At 36.0% G+C, this 22,762-nt stretch overlaps 1 protein-coding gene across 2 annotated transcripts in view; it reads left to right on the forward strand.

Annotated features, from left to right (window-relative positions):
• The window catches only part of PRKCH (protein kinase C eta), a 286,419-nt gene that overhangs the window by 228,609 nt on the left and 35,048 nt on the right, over window positions 1-22,762 (forward strand). For both annotated transcript variants that reach the window (XM_001377520.5, XM_007472981.3), the window contains exons 11-12: window positions 18,454-18,592; window positions 22,007-22,195. In XM_001377520.5, coding sequence (XP_001377557.2) covers window positions 18,454-18,592; window positions 22,007-22,195 — 328 coding nt within the window. The remainder of the gene's footprint in view (window positions 1-18,453; window positions 18,593-22,006; window positions 22,196-22,762) is intronic.

The following is a 22,762-nucleotide window of genomic DNA, read 5'->3' on the forward strand; positions in this document are numbered from 1 at the left end:
GGAAATAAAGCTAATGCTTTCTTAAACACAAAAAGAATTTTTCTAATGCAGCTAAGTATAAACCCAAATGTTTGATTTTAATTCACTTTGATAAAGATAGAATTTCTTTCTGTTGTTTGACATTAGAATATTCTTTTCTTTCCTGTGCTCTTAAAATCAAAGGTTTTTCTTTTTTCTTCCCCCCCCCTTTCGTCTTTGTTTTTGGTTTCTGTTGGCATGCTCATTCCCTTTTTTGTCTTCAGATTAGGAGACTTTTCTTTGGAAAATTATTGTTTGTTTCATCAAACAAGTTATGTGGGTTTGGGAAAGTTTTGCATATCTCATTAGGTTGATAAGAGATTTCAGTTTGTATCATTACTTCTTTTCTTCCTGTTCCTGACCTTTTAAAATTATCCATGATGTGCAGGGATGATTTGTCTTGTCTAGCTACCATTTACACACATAATAATGAATAGTGGTGGTTTATCTTGAATTTCTCCACCCCCTGTTATACCTGTATGAACCAAATTCTCCTCATATTGCCGGTAAAACCAGCCTAAGTACTGCAAACATAATGCTTAAATTTTATTGTTGGCTCAAAATAATCACCATCAAATCTAGGAATCATTTTCCATCATTTCTTTCTTATTGTGGCCCTTCTGTGTTCTGTGTGCAGAATACTTAATGAAGAGTTGTAAAGTGATCTTGCTGTAAAGAGAGCTGAAGGAAATAGAAGACAGTTCCCTTGCTTTTGGCATGGGCGAGTGGGGAAAATGAGAGGGGAGGGATTCTCAATCTTTTTTGAGAACTACGGTTTCTCATAATAGCTTGTTTTGTTGTTGTTCAGTTGTGTCCAACTCTTTGTGACCCTTGTTGAGAGTTTCCTTGGCAAAGATACTGGAGTGGTTTGCCATTTCCTTCTCTAATTCATTTTACAGATGAGGAACTGAGGCAAACAGGGTCAAGTGACTTAGCAGGGTAACACAGCTAGTGATTATCAAAAGCCAAAATTTTTAACTCAGTTCTTCCTGAGTCCAGGCCCAGCACTCTATCCACCCAACAACTTAGCTGCCCAAGATGGAAAATGTGTTATTGTCTACCTTCATAATTTAAAGGAATTCAGTTGAAATAGTTAGGTGGTGTAGTGGCTAAAGCACTGGTCTTGGACTCAAAAAGACTAATTTTCCCTAGTTGAAATTGATTTTCAGACACTTACTAGCTGTGTGACTCTGAGAAAGTGACTTAACTCTATTTGCCTCAGCTTCCTCATCTCTCAAATGAGAGGGACAAGAAAATGACAAACCACTCCAATATCTTTGCCAAGATAACTTCAAACAGGGTCACACAGAGTCAGAAACAACTGAACAAAAAATTCAATTGGACATGAAAATAAAGATTTTTCTCATCCAAGTTCATGAATACTCTTAAAATCCACTATAGACTTTTTGTGGGGAGAAGAGTTAATCTATAGGTATCTAGGTTAAGAATTTCCTTCTTTAGGAAATATTACCACCAAGAGTGAAGACAGTAGCTTAAAGAGATTAAGTGATTTGTCTGAATTTTAATAGTAAGTCGGGAACAGGAAGAAAAGGAATAATAACACAAACTGAAATACTAAGATCATTAAAACTAGTGCTCCCGAACTAAAGTATAAATACCCCATTATTTCCCTCCTTTATGCTTTTGCTTATGCTATTTCTGTCTTCTCTACAATCTCCCTTCATCATCCACAACCTATTGAATTCCCAGCCTCCTCGAAAGCTCATTTCTATGCCATTTTCTCTAGGAAATCATCCTTAATTCTCCTACCTGATTGTTAATTCCATCTCCCCACTCAGACTCAAATAGTACATTTTATACAGATTTTGTGAGGTCTGGATTTTTTTTTCATCTATATGGGAGGACTTCTAGTATGGTTCCTTCCTCCATTAATGCAGATTACAAATTCACCTGTAACCTATAGACATAGAGAATTGCCTGGCATACTGAGAGGCTAAATGCATTGACCTCATAGTCAGATAGCAAGTATTGTCAGAACCAAGAGTTGAACCCAGTCCTCTTACCTACTCTTCCCCCTACCACTCCATCATTTCCTGACTCTTTTCTTGAAGGAGGGCAGTAACTATATCTCACCTTCCAGAGGTCCGTCACAGTACTCTACTCAGAACAGTTAGGAAATGTTGGACTATATTGAATTTGAGGCTTACTCATCCAGGAGAAGTAAAAACACATGTTTCAGAGCACAAATCCTTATCAGATGTGCAAAACTCAGTCTGCCCTATTGTTCCTGGTTTGGCAAAACATCCAGGTCTAACTCAGGATCTCCTGATATTCTTCTTCTGACATAGTATCAGACATTTTTATTGCTTGTGTGGGTTTGTTTGTTCAATGGGCTGCCAGAAGCTTGCATATCCTTCCTGTGTTGATCATCCCACCAGTCCTTTGTTTCTTATTTGAGAGATGAAGACCTGTTATATAAAACTCAGATTTCACATACTACTCCAATTGGCATGAGAAATTCTGAAGGGTAAAAGCAACTCTTGTTGCATATTTTTTCATTCAGTCTTCTGTGGTCAAGAAAGTATGACAAAATGTTTCTATTCTTTTGTCTCTTTAAATTCTTATCAATATCTTTTATTTTTATGTCTCCTTAATTTCTAAATCAGTCCCTCTCCCTAGCTAATGATACATTCCTTATAAGAACTTTTTAATTATTATATTTTTTTCAACTAATAAGCACGTATTTCTTCCCTCCCAGGGATGAGGGGGGGGGGATAGGGAGCTCTCTTTTAACAAAGATATTGGGGCAGGAGGTGGGGTTTCAGTTAGTAAACACATACTTTTTTTCCTCTCCTCCCACTATAGGGTAGAGAAATCTAGCAAACATACATAGTCAAACAAAATGAATTCCTACATTAGCCATATCCAGAGTAATAGAAGTCCCATTTTGCATATTTAGGCCGTCCCCTTTTGATCAGATGTTGGATAGCATTCTCTATCACTGATTGTTTGAAATAAAGGTTGTTCATTTTGCATAAAAATTTTTTTCAAAGTGGTGGGGAGAGGATAGTTCAAGAAAACTAATATAAATAATAACTGAATTTGACAGTTCATACAGCATTCCACACCCATAATCCCCCACCCCTGCAAAGGAGAAAGGGAAGTGAACTTTCTTATCTCTTTCTCAGGACTACAATTAGTCATACTTATAGAGTTTGGGTATTTTACCCATTCCTTCCATTTATATTGTTGTATTTGTTGCATATTTGTTTTTCTGTTTATTTCACTCTGCATCACTTCATAGAAGTCTTACCGGCCTTCTCAGCACTCCTCAAGTCATTTCTCACAATGCAATATCGTGTCAAAGTCATGTTTTCACAATTTGCTTATTCTCTCCTTATTGATGGGCATCTTCTTTATTTCCAGTTGTTTGGGGCTATAGAAAATGTCCCTGCCTCCTTATCTTGCCACCATAATGATAGTAGCATTAGTGGTTTGATACATTCTTATGTTCTTTCTCTCTCTGTATAATCACTAAGATATTGTATCAGCATCACAGTCAGCATTTAGTAAGGACTTGCCATGTATAAATAAATGGGAATAGTGAGAATAGGAATCCTACCTAGTGTCTACCTCATTAAACTTCCTATCATTCAGTGTATTATCAGGTAGTCAGTGCAAATTTGGGAACCTGCTTATTAACCACAGAATGCTAGAATATTAGTCCTGGGCGATATCTTAGAGGCCATCTAAATCAACCCCCTTACTTAATGTGTGAGGAAATGGAGACCCAGAAGGCCTCTGATTTGCTCAGTTCATATAGCAAATTAATGGCAGAGTTAGGATTTGAACCCAAGTCTCCTGTCTTCTTAGCCAGTGTTTTGTTTTATTTTGTTTTACACTAGGAGAATGATGATGATGTGCCTCAGCATAAAATATGGTCTTATGACTGTCTACCTCTGGTCAGCATGTTTTCCTATTTGTCTCAGTCTAGAGCCTATTTCTTGTGTACCCACTATGTGCCCAACTCTCAAAGCCAAAGGAATACAACATGATCCCTGCCTCCTAGAAAGTTTCAATTCCTCCAAAACTTGATGGTGTCACCCATATCCATACCACTAAGAGGCAGGAAGAGAACCCAAATCTTTCAAGGGGTATTTACTTCCAGGAGTCAATGCTACCACCAATAGCACATGTAAGTGGGGTTATTGCTGCCATAAAGGATCATTCATGTTGTTGGCTGTTTCATCTCTGGACTAGTGCTTCCCGGGGTATAGATGGCACAGCATCCTTTCTGTTCTCAGGTTTCAGATGGAAAGTTGGAGAGAAAAGTAAATATCTTTTATATCATGGTGGCCTGGCTTGCTAACAGTTTAATCATATCTAGACTGCTTTATCCATAGCTCTCCATTATTCTTCTCTGACTTATTTGGTCAGTTCATTTGCAGGCTGAAGGCTGCCAGGTATCTAATGAGAAGTGTTTTGGCACACAGTCTGGATCAGGAAGATTTTCTTGGCAGCCATAGAATGGAAGTACTGTGAGAAGCTGCTAGGTAAATCATGCTGTCTCTGCCAGGGAATTTTAGCCCTCCTGTTCTAGGGGAATTGAAAAATTATTATAAGACCAGGCTGTCAGCATGATGGCTCATTTATTTGATCATCCTGAGGGTATGTGAGCAGCCTACATATCAGGGACTTTAATGAACCCCTTATTTCTCCTGGGTCTGTCAGAGTCATTTGCTGCGTCTCTTCCCTTCCTCCTTCCCTCCCAACCTCCTTCTACTCACAAGCAAGACACAGCAAGAAGAAATTTCTGGTTCCATTTGTCCAAGTTTCATAGCAGAAGAGTTATACATACCCCTACATACATAGAACATGCCAGTAGATTCATTCTCACAGAGTCACACTGGAAGCAAGCAGCATCTGGCCTGCAGTGTTCATAATTTGACTCCATCTTTCAGGATTTGCACCATATTTGCACACACACACAATTTTATGTTATTTGCATTCTTCTACTTATGAACCTTCTTTGAGGGAATAGGAAATAGTTATGAATCATCAAGAGGGAACCTCAGAAAATCCTTGGTACATATTTTGTCCAAATTTTCTTCATTGACTCTCTACACACATGGGAAAAAAACAGTTAGAAAATGAATCATCTTTAGTTCAAATTGATAATAATAAACTCTCATTTCTCAGTTTCTGTTCTTAAATGGGTATTCTTTAATTGATTTACCTCATAATTACCAGCTAAAATCCAAAGTGACATTTTAAATTGATTTGGACATTATGTTTTTAAAGATGCTGTTACTTTCATCGTGAGCCTCATTTTTCTAGTTAATCCTGAAACTTTTACAGCTAGAGTTCTTAGCCTTTTTTGTACAATGGATCATTTTGGTAGTCTGATCAAGCATATATACATTTACAAAAATATAAATCGCCCAGATTAACAGAAGAAGGAGGATACTTAACCCTGTCTTGGAAGAAGATATTTAATAATCTACAAACAAGCGCTTTAAGGAAGAGGGAGAAAAACAAAACCAGTTTCTGTTCTTAAATGGGTATTCTTTAATTGATTTACCTCATAATTACCAGCTAAAATCCAAAGTGACATTTTAAATTGATTTGGATTTACAAGTGTGCTATCAAAAATTTAAAGAATTATTCTAATACTATGTAAACTGTTTGAAAAAAAAGGTAAAGAAAGAGTTCTACCATATTTCTTCAATAACAAAAATATAGTTTTGCTACCTCAATCAAGGAGAGCAAAAACAGATAAAGTATAGGCTAATTTCTGTAGTGTATATCAAAGGAAAACTTTTAAATAAAATGTTAATAAGGAAATTACAGTGATATATCACAAAGATCATATACTATGACCAAGCTAGATTTATACCAGGAAGACTAGTTCAATGTTAGGAAAACTATAAGCATAATTGAGTATATCCATAATAAAAACCAAAAAATGATTATAGCAAAAGATGCAGAAAAAGTTTTTGCCAAAATACAAAACCCATTCCTATTTAAAAACATTAGAAAGCATAGAAATAAATGAAGTTTTTCTTAAAATATTAAGTAGTTCTACCAAAAACCCAGAGCAAAAATTATTTTTATTGGAGATAAACTAGATGTCTTTCTAGTTAGATCAGTATTTAAGCAAGGTTGCTCATTATCACTATTATTACTCAATATCTTGCAAGAAATGTTAGCTAGTAAGTTAGTAGGCTAGTAGTTAGCCAGTAAGACAAGAAAAATAAGTTGAAGGAATAAGAATAGACAACAAGGAAATAAAACTATCCTTTATTGTCGATGATTTGATGCCATACTCAGAGAATCCTAGAAAATCAACTGAAAAACAGTTAACAACAGTAGCAAAGTTGCAGGATATAAAATAAACCCATGAAAGTATTTAGCATTTCTAGATATTACTGACAAAACCCAATAGAGATAGAGAAATTCCATTTAAAGTAACTGCAGACAGTATATAAAACTTAAAAGTCTAACTTGCTAATACACTTACAGCAATTATATGATTAGAATTATAAAACACAAATAAAGACAGATTTAAACAATTATAGGCCAAGCTAATTAATAAAAATACATACTAAATTAATTTACTCATTCAATGCCATACCAATTAAAACTACCAACAATTACTTTATATATCTAGAAAATATAACAAAATTTATCTGAAGGAACAAAAGATTAAGAATATCAAGGGAATAAAAAAATAAATCAGGATGGCCTAATAATATCAGAACTCAAACTACACTACAAAGTTATAATTATCAAAGCAATCTGATACTAGATAAGAAATAAAGGGGCTGATAAATGGGATAGCTTAGGTATATTATATAAAGAAGTAAATGACCATAATAACCTACTATTTGATAAACCCAAAGATCCAAGCTATTGGATCAAGAATTCACTATTTAACAAAAACTACTGGGAAAACTGGAAAGTATTCTGGCAGAAAGTAGATTATAAAATAACATCTCACATTGAATACAAAAATAAAGTCAAAACAAGTATAGTATTTAGACATAAAGGATAATATCATAAGCAAATTAGGGCAATATGGGAAAAATCACCTATCAGATATATGGATAAGGGAAAATCTTATGACCAAACAAGAGGTAGACTACATCACAGAAAGCAAAATGGATAATTTTATTACATTGAATTTTAAAAGGTTTTACACAAACAAAAACAATGCAGCCAAAATTAGAAGGAAAGCAGGAAACTGAAAGCAAAAAATTTTGCAGCAAGTTTCTCTGATAAAGATAGCATTTCTAAAAATATATGGAGGAGGGGGAACATCAGGGTGGCCCAGCAGATTGAGAGCTAGGCCTATAGATGGGAGGTCCTGGGTTCAAATCTGGCCTCAGATACTTTCTAGCTGTGTGACCCTGGGCAAGTCACTTAACCCCCATTGCCTAGCCCTTACCACTCTTCTGCCTTGGAACCAATACATAGTATTGATTCCAAGATATAGGGAACGGGGCTAAATTTATAAAAGTAAGGGCCATTTTCTAATTGGTAAATGATCAAAAGATACGAACAGAAATTTTCCAGAAGAAGAAATCAAGCTATTGATGGTATTAAAAAATGTCCTAAATCACTAGTAGAAAAATTAAAATTAAAATAATTCTAAGATATTACCCCATATTCATTAGATTGGCTAACATGACAAAAAAGAAAAATTACAAATGGCCAAGGGGTTGTATAAAAATAGATATATAAAATGTCCTGTTGATGAAAGTGTAAATCAATCCAATGATTCTAAAAAACAAAAGACAATAAAACTGTACATATTCTTTGACCCAGCAATACTGGTTTTCGGTCTCTATTCCAGAGAGATCAAAGAAAGTGAAAAGGGATCTATATGTAAAAAACATTTATAGCAGCTCATTTTGTGTGGCAAAGAATTGGAAATTGAGGGGAGACCTATTAATAGGGAATGACTAAAATTGTGGCATATGATTATAATCGAATCCTATTGTACTGTAAGAAATGATGAAGGGGATGGTTTCAGAAAAACCTGGGAAGGTTTATATGAACCACCCAGTAACAACAATATTGTAATGATAATTAAAACTGCTAAAGATCTAGCTACTCTGATGAATACCATTAACAAAAAGTCCAAAGGATTCCGGATGAAAAATGCTATCCACCACCAGAGAGAGAACTGATGGACTCTGAGTGCAGATTGAATAATTTTCTTTCCTTTTTTTGTTTTTATTTTCTGTGATGGGAAAATCTTTTGCATGACTTCATATATATGATAGGTGTGTTTTCTTACTTTTGGAAGGGGTAGAGAAAGGGAGAGAATTTGGAACTGAAAATAAAAATAAAAACAAATGAAATTATAATATAGAAGTAGGCCTTAGAATAATGAGCAACATCAGATGAGATAAACCTTTCTACCTCATTGGGCATAAAGTTGTACCTTTGGGTAATTTTAGTTTGGGAAATGCCTGAATGAACAAAGATTTAGTATTCTGAATCTACTTTAGTGCAGATTCCTAACAACATACAGATAATTTTTCATAACTATACTGGTTTCCCTGAGATTTAATTTAAAATAAGGTTTCTAGAGATATAATTTCCATTTTTACCACTGAGTAACCTTTCCTATGAATCTTCCTTAGAAATTAAAGTGTTTCTAAATTGACTAATTAAATAATATTTTCAAAAATAAAAAGAAATTAAAAAAGAAATTTAAGTGTTGTAAGTCCCAAAGTTGATGATATTAAAACCAAATACCCAAACACAAAGTTAAAACAAATCTCACAACCTTATCAAGTCACTTGTACTAAATAAGAGTGTGATATTCATTATATACAGATACAGAATTAACTTTGAGCTCACTGGGTAAATTTGAAATTTCCATATGAAAGTTTGCTTAGCTGCCTTATAGGAAGAAAGGTTTCTGGCTATAGAGTCAGAGACCTGGTTTCAAATTCTGACTCCATCAGCTCCTATTTGTATACCTTTAGACAAGTTATTTAACCCCTCTGGGCTAAGTTTCCCCATTTGTAAACTAAAGGAATTGGACTAGAGGACCTCCAATGGTCCTGCCAAATTTTAAATCTATGATCATCTGAACTATCCTCTCTATGATCCATTTTAATCTTAACAAAAACAATATATTGGCTTTCAAGATTCAGCCTTGTAGACCTTGTGTTCCTGAATCTCTGCACAAACCCTTAAATGTCTAAATACTTCTTGTGTAATGAAATTGCCTTTAAAGTTGCTGTCAAGTGCCTTAAGGACAAATAGATCTATTAAGTCTCCCAACAAAGAAATCCATGCCCAGCTTACCACTTCTGTTAAGATATCGTTAAGTAAGGTTACTGCCCTAAATGATGAAAAGCAAATCTGAGACCCATGCTTAAGTCTCTCATATTTCAATGACTTTTCACCATTTTTGATACTATCAATTTGGCTTTGAATTTCAAGCCTGACCCAGACAGTAAAACCACAAATTGAACTGAACTGATTTTGTTTCACAATTAAGTTCACAATTTTCCCCCCTAAAATTCCCCTTTCTTCACAATGTCAGCTTCTCTCACATTTGACCTATAAACAGACTCCTTTAATTTTAACTATATTTTGCAATTTTGGAAGAGGGCAGCCGATTGGTCTTTTGTGTCTTACTCAATGAGAAGATTTGTTGCCCTTCAGTTTCTTCAAGAACTATAAAACTAGATTAGTACCTTTTCTCTACCTTAAACAAAATCCAGAGCAAAAATGTCTTGCATAATAAACCCTTAATGAGATTGTATTTTGGCATAGCACTATAACAACTTCATCTCAGGAAAGTGATATGTATCCAGTTCTTTCTTTTATACAATTCTAATTTCAAGAAAGCTAAATTGGGAAATACTGCTCAGAATAACCAAGAAAATGTTGCTCAAAGGCAGCCAATGTGATGGTTGGTTTGATTTACCTATTTTTGTTGTTATTGTTATAAGAGAGGGTTGAGTAAAGTAGAAAGGGGAAAATATTTTGAAATGATTGTGAACAAAAGCCTTTTAAGACAGCTTTTCAAAATCTACAACTTTTTATTATTAATCATTTTTATTTTATTTTATTATTAAAGGGAATTCTTGCTGCCAGATGATTTTGTAAGCAGAAACCTACAGGCAGCACAAGATATTAGTTATTTATTGCACATTAGCTAACCAGAAATAAAGGAATGGACTGAAACTCTTAGCAAGAGATGACAGCTTGTGCCATTATAGGTGATTTGTTCATGTATAGATATATTCTGAAAGTAGGACCATTATACCTTCTACAACTTCTTCCATAAGTTACCTGGAAAATCAAACTTAATTGGACTACAGGCATGTACTTCTAGTGAAGGAGAGAATAGCATCATGAATAGGGGGCCAGACTTAGAATAAAAAACTCCAGAGTTCAAGTCTTGCCTCTGACACAATAGCTGCATAACAATGGGCAAGTCATTTAGCCTCTCTGTCTCAGTTGGAAACTATGCCATTAAAATTAAAGATATTTGATCTGCTTATTTTATTGTTTGTATTGATAGAGGGAAAGTAGGTGGCTGAGAAAATATAGTGCTGAATCTGGAGTCAGAAAGACTCATCTTCTGAGTTCAAATCTGGCCTCAGACAACTGTTAGTTCTATGACCCTGGTTGCCCAAATTAATAATGTATCTTTGCCAAGAAAATCTGAAATGGGATCACGAAGAGGTGGACACAATTTTTAATGACCAAACAATAAGCAACAAATTGTTTGGGCTGGAGGGAGGAGTCACTAGGCTTGGGGCATCCTACAATGATAGAATCAAAGGAGCATAGATTTAGAAGAGACCTAAAAAGGCCATCTTTTCTACTTACCTTCTATTATTGATGAGAAAAATGAGGTGGTGAATTAACTATCTGGGTTCTCTGACTCAAGATCTATTTTTTTCATGACACCATTCTGGCTCTCATCAAATTTTTTTTCCATAAAGCTCTTGAGAACCATGATTAAAGACCTTTAACAACCACCATCCTGTAACATAAGCAAGAATTTCATAATAATAATTGGACACCATAGCTTTTTTAAGATACACTGACCACAAAAAAATGAAGGATCACCTAATATCCTCAGTTATTTCCATGGAAGTATGATAATAGTTAGCATTTAAGGGCATTTTAGGGTCTGCTAAGCACTTTACATATGATATTTCACCAACCCTATAAGATAAGTATCATTTTATGCTTGAAAAAACAAAGCTGTAAGATATTATGTGACTTGTCCAGGGTCACACATGAGACAGGATTTGAACTCAGGGCTTTCTAAGTCCAAGTCTAATACTTTATTTACTGTGCTACCTAGCTACTGATGATATAGTTCAATTCATTTCATTACAATGTAATATAATGATAAAAAAATGTCAGCATATTCAAATGGGGCGATTGCACAGAAGTAATCTTATTAATGAGTGACCAGTCAAACACTTTGCAACAAATTTTTCATCACTTTACTGTGATGTTGGGTATGATACAGAATATTCTTGTACTCATTATAAATAGCCTTCCCAAATTCATTCTTTTCCAAGATAGTTTCCCCTTTTTTTACTTTTTTTCTGTTAACCAGAATCATCGGTAACTAGCCCTAGTATTTGTGACTTTAAATAACAAGCAAAAGACTTCATGCATTGTTCTAACAGATGGCTCTCAGAATTTCAGAGAACACAAAACAAATATGAATACTGAAACTTCCCTGTCTTGCACTACAGGTACCTCAAGCCTATTTATTAGCTATTTTTATAACTCAGTTACATGGTAAGAACAATGTACTGATCAAGCAACTAGAACCATTCCCTTCTGCACTTCCATATATGGAAGCTTCAATCTATGCTTAGAATGCATGTCAAAAGTTGCAGCTATTATTAATGCCGGGTGTTTAATGAGCTAATGAACTATAAGCCTTTAACCTTTCATATACTTTATTTGGTATTTCATGAGCTAAGACTGCCCTGCATGAACTTGTACTTTTCATTGTTTGGTACTTGTTAAGGTTAGTGGCTTCCAAATTACATGTTGCTGTAGGAGACTGAGTAGCAACAAAGCTAAGGTTTTTATTTAAATATTTTCTGGTCAAGTTCAGGAATCATGGGGTATTTTTTAAAATTTATTTTTGGACTCTTGTTTTCACTGTGTCCATTAATGGCTGTGTAGCCAATGATTCTGTCTAGCCAATCAAATTAGTGTTTCATTCCTACTATAAGTCATGCAGAGGGAAAGTGATCCCACCGAGAGTTACCTTCTCTTGAGTTTTTTACCCTACAGATTCTGTTGTTTGGCCTTCATTTTTTAAGAGAATCAATGACATCATGGTGTGATGTCTTGACTTGTTTGTGAATTGGGCTTAAGTGAGGCAGAGTTCCACAATTATCAGCCTTGCTCTGTCTTCCTGAGTCATCGAAGTTCAGTGGCAAGGCAAAAGTCAGGACAGCTGATGCTGGCCCAGGATGCAGTAGATCTTCATATCTGGCCAAACTCTAAGTGCTCCACAGCACCTGCCTCAGCCACCTTCATGGCCATTAGACCTAATTGTTCTCATCTACCCATTCCACCAGGGGAAGTCTTCACATGCTAGGGTTAGGCATGCCTCTAACTCACTGAGGGGTATTTGGTCCATCTGCTAAGATGTCCCTTCTGCTAAGATAGTTTTATTGGAGTGTGTACAGCTTCTTGGAGTCAGAGGTAAGAGTTGGCAGCAGGTGGGCACCAAAGTTGGATAAGCAGTCCTGAGAAGGGCTTGGCAAATCCTCACACCAAAGGTACCAATCCCAAGAATCATCCCGTACAGTTTCACTAAGTACTACATACATTTCATGGGATGCTAATTGACTTGTCAGGATAGATTTCTTAAGAGATGTGACTTTCTTTAAAAAAATAAGGAATCTTTATTCTGAAATGGAGGTTGGTTTCATTGGCAATCTAAAAAAGAGAACAACTGACTGAAGGAGTTTGTGTGGCATTCTTGTAGAAAGTGGTTATGAACTATTATAGTCATGATATCCATTCAGATTTATGATTCTTTGAAACATTGTGCTTTTTCAGGTCTTTATTTGTATTCAGAATTTGAGACTTTACCTCATTACTTCATTAAATTCTAGGCCCAATATGACCTAAACCCAATTATTTTGCCTACATCTTTTAAGGTCTTTATCCAATCATTTCCAACATGTTTAACTCTTGATGACCTCATTTGGGGTTTTCTTGGCAAAGATACTAGAATGGTTCACCATTTCCTTTTCCTGCTCATCTGACAGATAAGGAAACAAAGGCAAACAGAGTGGCTTACCCAGGGTCATACAGCTAGTAAGCATATGAATCTAGATTTGAACTCGGGAAGAGAAATCTTTCTGATTCCAGGTCTGACACTCTATCTACTGCAGCACCTTATGTACTGTGGCATCCTTAGGTCACAAATGTGACATTCTTACTATATGACCTCTATAAATTCCTTAATCTCTGTGTGTCTCATTTTCTATGCCTATAAATTGAGGACTTATTTCAAATCTTCTTCATGGAGAGGAGACTAGGATCAGTAACAACAACAACAAAAGGCTGCAAAGGACTTTTCTTTCCTCAAACAATTCATACAAACAATGACAGTATCTGAGTAGTGAAATATAAAATATTCTCTCTTTTTATATAAAAGTTCTCTCTTTTACCTGACATAAATCTCATGTTTGATTATCCAACTCTGGGTCCACCTTCTAGATAGTTTTGGGATTTTAGGTGCCTGTGATCTGTGGATTTAGAATTAGGAATAAATATATGAGACTTTGTGCCATTCAGAATATTAGTGGCCACTGAGTTCCAAGTACTTTTTATGTACCTTTTACAATTCTTATATATCCAGTTAGCTTGGGTTGAGTATAATTCTAATAGAATTGATCTTGCAGTTCTCATCCCCCATAATTAGTTTTCCTTTTTCTCATGGTCCTAACTTTAAACACTATTATCATATTTGTGAGAACCTGAAGGAAAATGTGAATTTGTGAGAACAAGAAGGAGACTGTGGGTAGATGAGATTAAGTCTTAAGATTCCTGCTTGCAATTGAAAAAGGATGCACATCTCAAATAGTAGCATCATCCTTTTGTCAAATGACAATGTACTCTTGCCTGTGCACCAGGGGTATGTTGGCAACTATTTAACAACTGGGAAAAGAGAGAGGAGAGAGGAAGGAAGAAAGATGTATGGCATACTTTAAAGTTTAATTTGTATTATTAATATTTTCTCCATCACTTTCTTAAGTCTAGATGATAAATAAATCATTAGTTGAAGCTTGGATTTATAGAATTAGCCAATATCTGAGGCATAAATGCTTACACTGAAAATTTAACAACCAGCTCTTGAACCTCTAAACTCACTCTAGCACCCTCTCTACCTCTACCACCACCATCCCCTCTTCTATATGGCTATTTATAATAATTTGTGTATGACTAAGCATTTCATTCATGGATTAGTGAAAATGAAGAATAGGAAATTTTTATATCTTCAAATAGTATAGAAAAGCAAAAACATCCAGAGAGTGCTGGAAGTCTGAGGATAGATTCCTGAAGCCAAACCTCCCAACCCTTAGAGAAAAACCAGTGAGCAGAGGAGTGGTTTTGATTTAAAGGGAGTACAGAAATGAGTTGCTTAGTCAAGCATGCAGGCGTTTACTTCACTGTGGGATTACCCACAGATACTTGCTTTCCAAAGCTCAGATCTCATCCCTGCAATATGAGATGGAAGAAAAAGATTTTACTTTGTTCCCCTTGAGATGTGCCAAGAATAAGCTGATGCTCAAACTGTGGTAACTTGTCTTCTTACCTGAATTCATTGCCCAAGATGCCAAGAACCACAAACCATACTACCTCTAGCTTTGACAATGGACTGTTTACTAAGGCTCTATTGATGTTAATATGGCCTCATCTTAATACTTTTTTTCAGTCCATGCAGCTTTATTGAGTCCAAAAAGAACCATTTTTTCTTTTGACCAAAAGACCAATATATTCTTTATTCCTTTTTTAAAGCTCTTACTTTTTTCTTAGAATGGGTACTAAGTATCCATTCCAAGACAGAAGAGTGGTAAGGGGTAGGCAATTGGGATTAAGTGACTTGCCTAGGGTCACACAGCTAAGAAGTATCTGAGGTCGCATTTGAACCCAAGGCCTCTGTCTCCATCTCTCTAGCCACTGAGCCACCAATCTACCCCTACATCCTTTATTCTTAAAACCAGGGCCAGCCCTAGGCAAATTGTGATCTCTTTGCAGTTTGATGTTTTCTGTACTCTTTTCTTTCAAACTTTCACCTCTCTTCCTTCAGTCTAGTTCTCTTTCCCCCAATGAAATCTCCATTTCCCCCAATGAAATCAAAAATTTCAGCAAAAGGAAGGAGATATTAATCCTTTAGATATGTGTTACTTCTCTGAGTTACCTATGCTTTAAGTCACATTCTTCTCATCTTTGCAAATATAGGAAGGACTATAGTTGTGGAATATTGAAGATACTCCATTGATGTGTCAATTGGAGCTGCTGAATTGCTACCTTTTTCCCTACTTAATTTTTTTTGGTTATTGTTGCAAGAGATATCTTGCTTGGTAGCAGAGGAAGAAGGTATATATCTGAAAATTAAAATAATAAAATAAAAAGTAATTCCCCAAAAATGTTTGAAGAAAGTAAAGTTAAAAGAATAACAGATTAAGTCATTGTCAGATAAAGTGCTGTGTAGGGATTGCTGATAAAGATATTAAATGAGTTAGTTGCTATTTTCATTTCCATTTTAAAGACGAGGAAACTGAAGCTGTGTATGTGACTTGTCTCCAGTCATACATCTGGCAAATGTCAGATTTGCTTTCCAAGTTTTCCTCACTGCAAGTTCAGTCTTCTATCCAAAATTCTTTTGGATAAAGTGCTTGAATTGAAGTCGGGAAGATCTGAGTTCAACTCCTGCCTTGGATATTTATTAGCTGTGTGACCCTGGGCCATTATGAGGACCAGATGAGATAATATGTAAAATATTTGAATATTTGTGGCTACATATATGCTATATAAATATTAGTCATTATTATTATATAACTTAATGGGATAGTTCTGTAGCATAAGATCATGGGTTTAGAATTAGAAAAAATTACAGGATATCAAGACAAAAGGCTCATTTTATAGATAAAAATTTTTGAGAGCGATCTGCTCAAGTTTACATAGGTATTAAATGTCAAAGGTAAGATTCCCCCCCCCCCCAGATTTCCTAACTCCAAGTCTAAAACTTTATCCACTACACCACACTGCCTTTCAAGATTCAAGTTTATGTTGTCCTCAGGAAAGTAGGTGATTTGAAGACAGTTGTAGACCTAGGAATTCTGTCCAAGGCCAATGGTTGACCTCCATTCCCATGCATTCAGAGAATTTTCATTCACTATGCAATTGGTATGCTCCTCTGACAAGCCAAGTTAGGTTAATGCTACTGAGCACAGCAGAGCCTTATGAAATAACTTTTAAGGCTAAGAATTAGTATATCACTAAGCATAACAGACTTTGTTCTTATATCTTGTCAAAGTTAGGAATAGGAAACTTCTGGAGCCAAGATGTAGAGTGAGATAACAATTTTCCTAAGTCCTCCCAAATCCCCCTCAACCTTAAATCAAAGCTTCAAACTATATTTTGAAGCAATTTTCCAGACCAAAGCCGCTTGGAGGATCAGCACCAGAGGTCTGTGTTATTGGGGTGGGAGGGAAGTGAAAGAAGTCTGAGCAGGCAGTAACAAGGGGATGGTACTCCCAAGCAGCCATGAGAATCTCAGTTCTCTCTCTACCCCTGACCCCCAGAAGTGAGGCCCCAACTGAACTCAAATGTCCTTCGAGGCCAGCCAACAGTAAGGCCTTACCCCAGAGCAGATCTATGACAAGACCCTACCCCCAGAAGCTAATCAGTAGCCAGGCCTTGCCCCAGGAACTGTCCAGCAGTGAGACTCTACCCTCAATACAGGCTAGCAGTGAGGTTTCCCACCAGGGTAAGCCAGGAGTGAGACCCTCTACTAGTGTAGCAAAACCCCAAGCTTCAGGCCAAGAAGGACAATGCCTTCTTCAATATATAAACAGAGCTCAACTCTATTATACAGTAAAAAAATCACAAAATAAACTGGTAAAAATGAATGAAAAAAAATGAATCTAACTCTAAAGAGTTACTTTAGAAGATCAAGATACAAACCTAGAAGATAATGGTATTATCAAAGTATGTGAAATTAACATAGAAAAATGTGAATTAGTCTCAGGTCCAAAAAGATGTCATGGAACAACTCAAAAGGGAATTTAAAAATCAAATAAAAGAGTTAGAAGGAAAATTTGGGGGGGGGGGGGATGAGAGCAATACAGGAAAGCCATGAAAAAAGAATCAACAAATTGGTAAAGGAAGCACAAAAAATGGGAAAATATATATATAAGATAAATGAGATAAAAATTATTAAGTGCTTAGCATAGTTACTGGCATATAGTAAATAGTATATAATATTAGTTATTTTTAATTTTTATTATATTAAAACAATAATATTTATTTAGTATTTCTTTTCAGCAAAGGTGGTAGCACCTCATGGATATATAGACACATGTGAAAGGGAGCACACACAGGACAAGTGCACAGGAGCCAGAGGTTGTTTTATTTTGATAAAATGTTAAAATGTTTTCTGGATTTACATGAACTGATACAAGGGGAAGTGAGCAGAACCAGTAGGACTGTACACAGCAACAGGAATATTACACATTGAACGACTGTGAATTACTTAGCTATTCTTAGCAATACAAGGATCCAAGACAATTCTGAAGAATTTATGAGAAAAAATGGTATCCACTTCCAGAGAAGGAACTAAAGGAGTCTGAATGCAGATTGAAGCATGTTATTTTTGTTATTTTTATTATTATATTGTATCTTTTCTTTTTATATAACCAATATGGAAATGTGTATGACTGCCCATGAATAACCATCAAATTACTTGCCATCTCAAGAAGAGTAGAAGGGAGAAAATTTGGGACTCATTTTTTTTAAACAAATGCTTAAAATTGTTTTTACATGTAATTGGAAAAAAATTAAAGATTAAAAACATGTTTTCTGTTTTGCCAAAATGTAAATGACTCACATGTGGACATTGCATCTGTGGTATTTACCCTATATTTAGTTCAATTATTTTTATTGGTCATTGCTATAAATATTAACTTTTGATCATCGTTATTATAAATGTCTACCATCTAGTAATCTGGTTTCATGCCTCTACCAAGAAGACTATATGCAGGTTTCTAGTCCAAAGGTATTCTTGCTCCAAATGGAGAAATTTCCACAGCATCTGTCAACACTAGCCTGCTGTGAGCCAGTGCTATAGACATGACTCAATTCCATGTGCCATTTCTTTTTAACTGCCTGTGCTGGTATACTCAGCAGCCTTTATGACCAGTTGTTCTTTGTTTATTTCAGAGATCTGAAACTAGATAATGTATTGTTGGACCATGAGGGTCATTGTAAGTTAGCTGACTTTGGAATGTGCAAGGAAGGGATCTGTGATGGCATCACCACTGCAACATTCTGTGGTACACCTGACTACATTGCCCCAGAGGTAAGCCAGTCTCACAGGTTTTGCTTTTGAGAGGTCAGACCCAAATACAAACTATGCTTCTGTAGCTTAAAGATGCAGACCTCAGACCAACTCAGGTCCCTGGTACCATGGATGAGTGAAGACTGAAGTGATAACCCTCTAAAGCAGCTCGTTTTATGGGAAAAGGGCAGACTCTAAGTTAACCTGATCCAAACTAAGAACAAAAGCAAGTAAATAGCACAAGCTACTTACTGGATATGTGATAAGGTTTTAAAAAATAGGGTTAGCATTGTCTTCTTCACTCTCTCTGCCTCTTTTTAATGTTTCCTTCCCTATTCACCTCCTCCTCACCTTCCCCAGCTGCCCCAACTGTTTTTCAACAGAATTAAAAAGATTCTACTAGATTTTTTCCTTGTAGTCAGCCCACCATTCAATCAATTGGCAAGCGTTTATTGAGCACCTACTGTATGCCAGGCATTGTACCAGTTGCTAGATATACAAATCAAAAGAATAAAATTAACCCTACTTTAAAGAAATTTACCTTCTTTTTTATTTAAAATGTTTATTTTCAGTTACAAATTCTATTCCTTCATCCTTTCCCCAATCCATTTAGAAGGCAAGAAATAGGATACTCATTATACATATGAAATCATACAAAACATCCCTAAGATAGCCAGGAAGGAAGGAAGGAATAGAAAAATTAAGAAAAAAATTCTTTCATCTATACTAAGTTCATCAGTTCTCATAACTTTTCTCACCTGAGTCCTTTGGAATTATCATGAACCAATATTGATCAGAGAGGCTGAGTCTTTTAGTGTTTTGATTATAATTATAATTTTGTTATTACAATATAATGTTCTCCTAGTTCTGCTCACTTTGCTTTACATCAATACATATAACTCTCCCTAGGTTTTTTGAAATGATCCCCTTCAGCATATCTTCACCATAATAGTATTCCATCACAACCATATACCACAACTTCTTCAGCCATTCCCCATTTGATGGGAGGAGTTTACATTCTAATCAGAAAGAAAAAGACATATATATTGAGAGAAACCGAATTTCACTGTTACAGGGAATTCCATGGTAAAGAAATCCCCCCTGCCAATAAGGATCAATGCTTTTACTGCAACTTTTCCTTTTTTAAGAATTTCCTAGAGCAAAGGTATAAGACTTTCAAGAGAACTGAAAAACACCCATCTGTCACAGGGATCTATTTCTATTTTTTATATAGTTGGCCTAGAAGATTAATCAGTTATGAGTAATGGTGTGATCTAAGTTATGACCCTCCCTGTGTGTACCTAGAGGCAAGTAAGGAATTGGTAATATGATTTAAGGAAACTATGGAATTGAGAGGTTAGGGAGTTTATGCATGCTGAAGTTCCCTAGTATAAAAGTATGGCATCTCAGTGGATAGAGCACTGGGCTTAGAGCCAGGAAGACCTGAGTTTAAATCCAGCCTTAGACATTTAATAGCTATGTGACCCTGGCAAGTCATTTAGCAGCCCTGTTTGTCTCAGTTTCCTCATCTGTAAAATGGGCTGGAGAAGGATATGGCAAGTTACTCCAGTATCTTTACCAAGAAAACCCAAATAGGGTCACAAAGAGACAGACGCAGCTGAAAAGTACTGAATGACAACTAACTATAAGGGCAGAAGAGTAGTTAAAAGTAATAGAAGAAAGCGAAACTTTTTTTTATAAAGGAGGAGTTGTTTAATAACAACAATAATGACCTGAACTAGGGAGGATATTTGGGGAACAAAGAATGCTCCCCACTCCCACTTACAGATACTCAACCCATTACTGCCATGATTCAGTAACCTCTCCTCCTTTGATTTTCATTCAATTAAAATTTCCTACCAATTTAGCTTGTGGTAGTTGTTATATAACAGTCCCTGTGTGATCCTCCCTCCCAGAGATATACTGTCATCACTTGGAAGCCAGGGCTCTGAAGATTGTAATGACCTCAATAACTTCCCCATCACACTGAATGAAGAAGCCCCAAGGAAGCTCAAGCCCTTTAAGTCACCCCGTCAAAATAAGACCAGCTGTAACAGCTAAAAATCTTTTTCCTGCCTGCTGGTAGGAAGTCTGAATACCAACTAGCTACCATGAGTATTTTTTGTACCTCCCACCTCCCATCCCTAGCTTCAGTCAGCATCAATCCTCAGGTCCAAGATCTTGGTCCTTCCCCCCAGTGCTTGTTCCTGTTCAACCAAGGTAAGAACTTATAAAAATCCCACCAGACTTACTTAGTGAACCTGATCTGTTTCCATCACTATCCCCAAATTACCCTTTTTAATGTAAATATGCCCCCTTGGTAAAACTGGCTTACTCTCCTATCTTTTGTGCTCAGTGTTTCTTTGTACTGGACTATTTAGTAACCCAAGCCTTTCTAAAAAAATTGAAACAAAGGCCTAGTAGATAGAAAGAATGTGAGAAAAATTCCTGGACCTTAAAGGTAAGTTTATTCACTATATAATGGTGAGGGAAGCAGCTAGCAGGCAGAGCCTGGGTCTGAGTCATCACCATCTTCTTTGTATTGACATTTTTGAAAAGCCTTTTGTGCTTTTATCTGGTGGCTTTTATGTCATCTAGTTAGATTAAGATTCTATAAATATTTTATTACAATTCTTCTGAGATGCCCACAGGGAAACATTTAACAGTAGAGGCTAAGTGGAAACACATATCTCATTTTAATGTGATGTTTCCTATTCCATTCCGTGTAAAGAAAGCTAGACAAATTAATAATCAGGAGATCCGGGATCTAGTTCCAGTCAGCCACAAACTAGAGATGTGACCTTCAATGGTCTTTGGACCTTAGTTTCCTTCTTTGCAAACAATGAGGGTTGGATTGGATGGATGAATGGTGAATGAATAAATAAATGAAGAAAAAATTTTATGTTGAATACTTTGGTAAACACTGGCACCAAATTAAAAAAAAACAACAAGATAGTCCATGGCTTCATGAAGTTATATTCTAAAATGGGAGGCAGTACATGTATGGGGAGTAGTATCTAGGGTAAAAGACTTCAGTCTAGGGTGTCATAAGGGTGGTGAATATATCTATCAATGGGGCAGTCAGTTGCTAGACTCCTTCTAAGACTAAGACGAGAAGTATTCCCTTCTCCTTGTGTAGCAAGGCGAATGGGATACCTGGAATTAATAAAGGAAGTAAGGTGATATGATGATTTTGGTTCACTTGCTGATTGGAACAGATCAGCTTCAGGGTTCAAAGATAAGTGAATCAGTGAGTAGACTGGGGCTGGGGGTGGGGCTGATGGTGATCATCTTGGAGACAGTATAGAAAGTGCCACTTCCAGATGAAGGAGGGGAAAAAGGATCGTGGCTTGATAATCTCATTTGAATTTAAGATTCTACTCATTAATTTAAGTAGTATGACATATTCATCACATCACTTTATTTGATCCACAGATTCTCCAGGAAATGCTTTATGGTCCTGCTGTGGATTGGTGGGCAATGGGAGTGCTGCTTTATGAGATGCTATGTGGCCATGCTCCCTTTGAAGCTGAAAATGAAGATGATCTTTTTGAAGCCATATTGAATGATGAAGTTGTTTACCCTACATGGCTCCATGAGGATGCCACGGGAATCTTAAAAGCTGTAAGTTTGGGTCTTTTCAACATTATTTGACTAACTTTAATCAGCTTAATGTATCCACATAGTTTTTTCCCACCTCTCAATAGGAACTCTTTAGGATTCTTTTTGGAAGTTGCATATAAGACCCAAAGGGGTCAAAAGATTACCCACAAAAGGATTTTATATAAAGGTTATTTCCTTTCTCTAAAATATCTTCTCCCTGGCCAAAGAAAACAACAATGGTTGGGTCAGGTTTGTTTGCATGTTTACAAACACCCAAAATGTTTCTGTTGCTTGTTCTTTTGTTTCTTTTTGTTTTCTGTGTGGAAGCATCCTGGTTTTGTACAAGTCAGTAGATTCTTACCATTATACTTTTTCCACTGGGTTTGTAGTGCAGTTTTCAACAATTCTGAAATTTAGTTCCCCTTCTTGCTTTGATTTGTTTTCTGGCTCCATGAAAGGTTCCAACTTTTCTAACACAAGATGACCAAGCTCAGGATGAAGGATGCAAATTCCAAAAGATAGTAATGGGAAGGGATTTGGGGGGGGAATGTATTTAAGGTACTATATTATGTACCTCAAAGTCATGAG

Source organism: Monodelphis domestica, chromosome 1 (genome assembly GCF_027887165.1).
Source record: "Monodelphis domestica isolate mMonDom1 chromosome 1, mMonDom1.pri, whole genome shotgun sequence".
Taxonomy (NCBI): Eukaryota; Metazoa; Chordata; class Mammalia; order Didelphimorphia; family Didelphidae; genus Monodelphis; species Monodelphis domestica.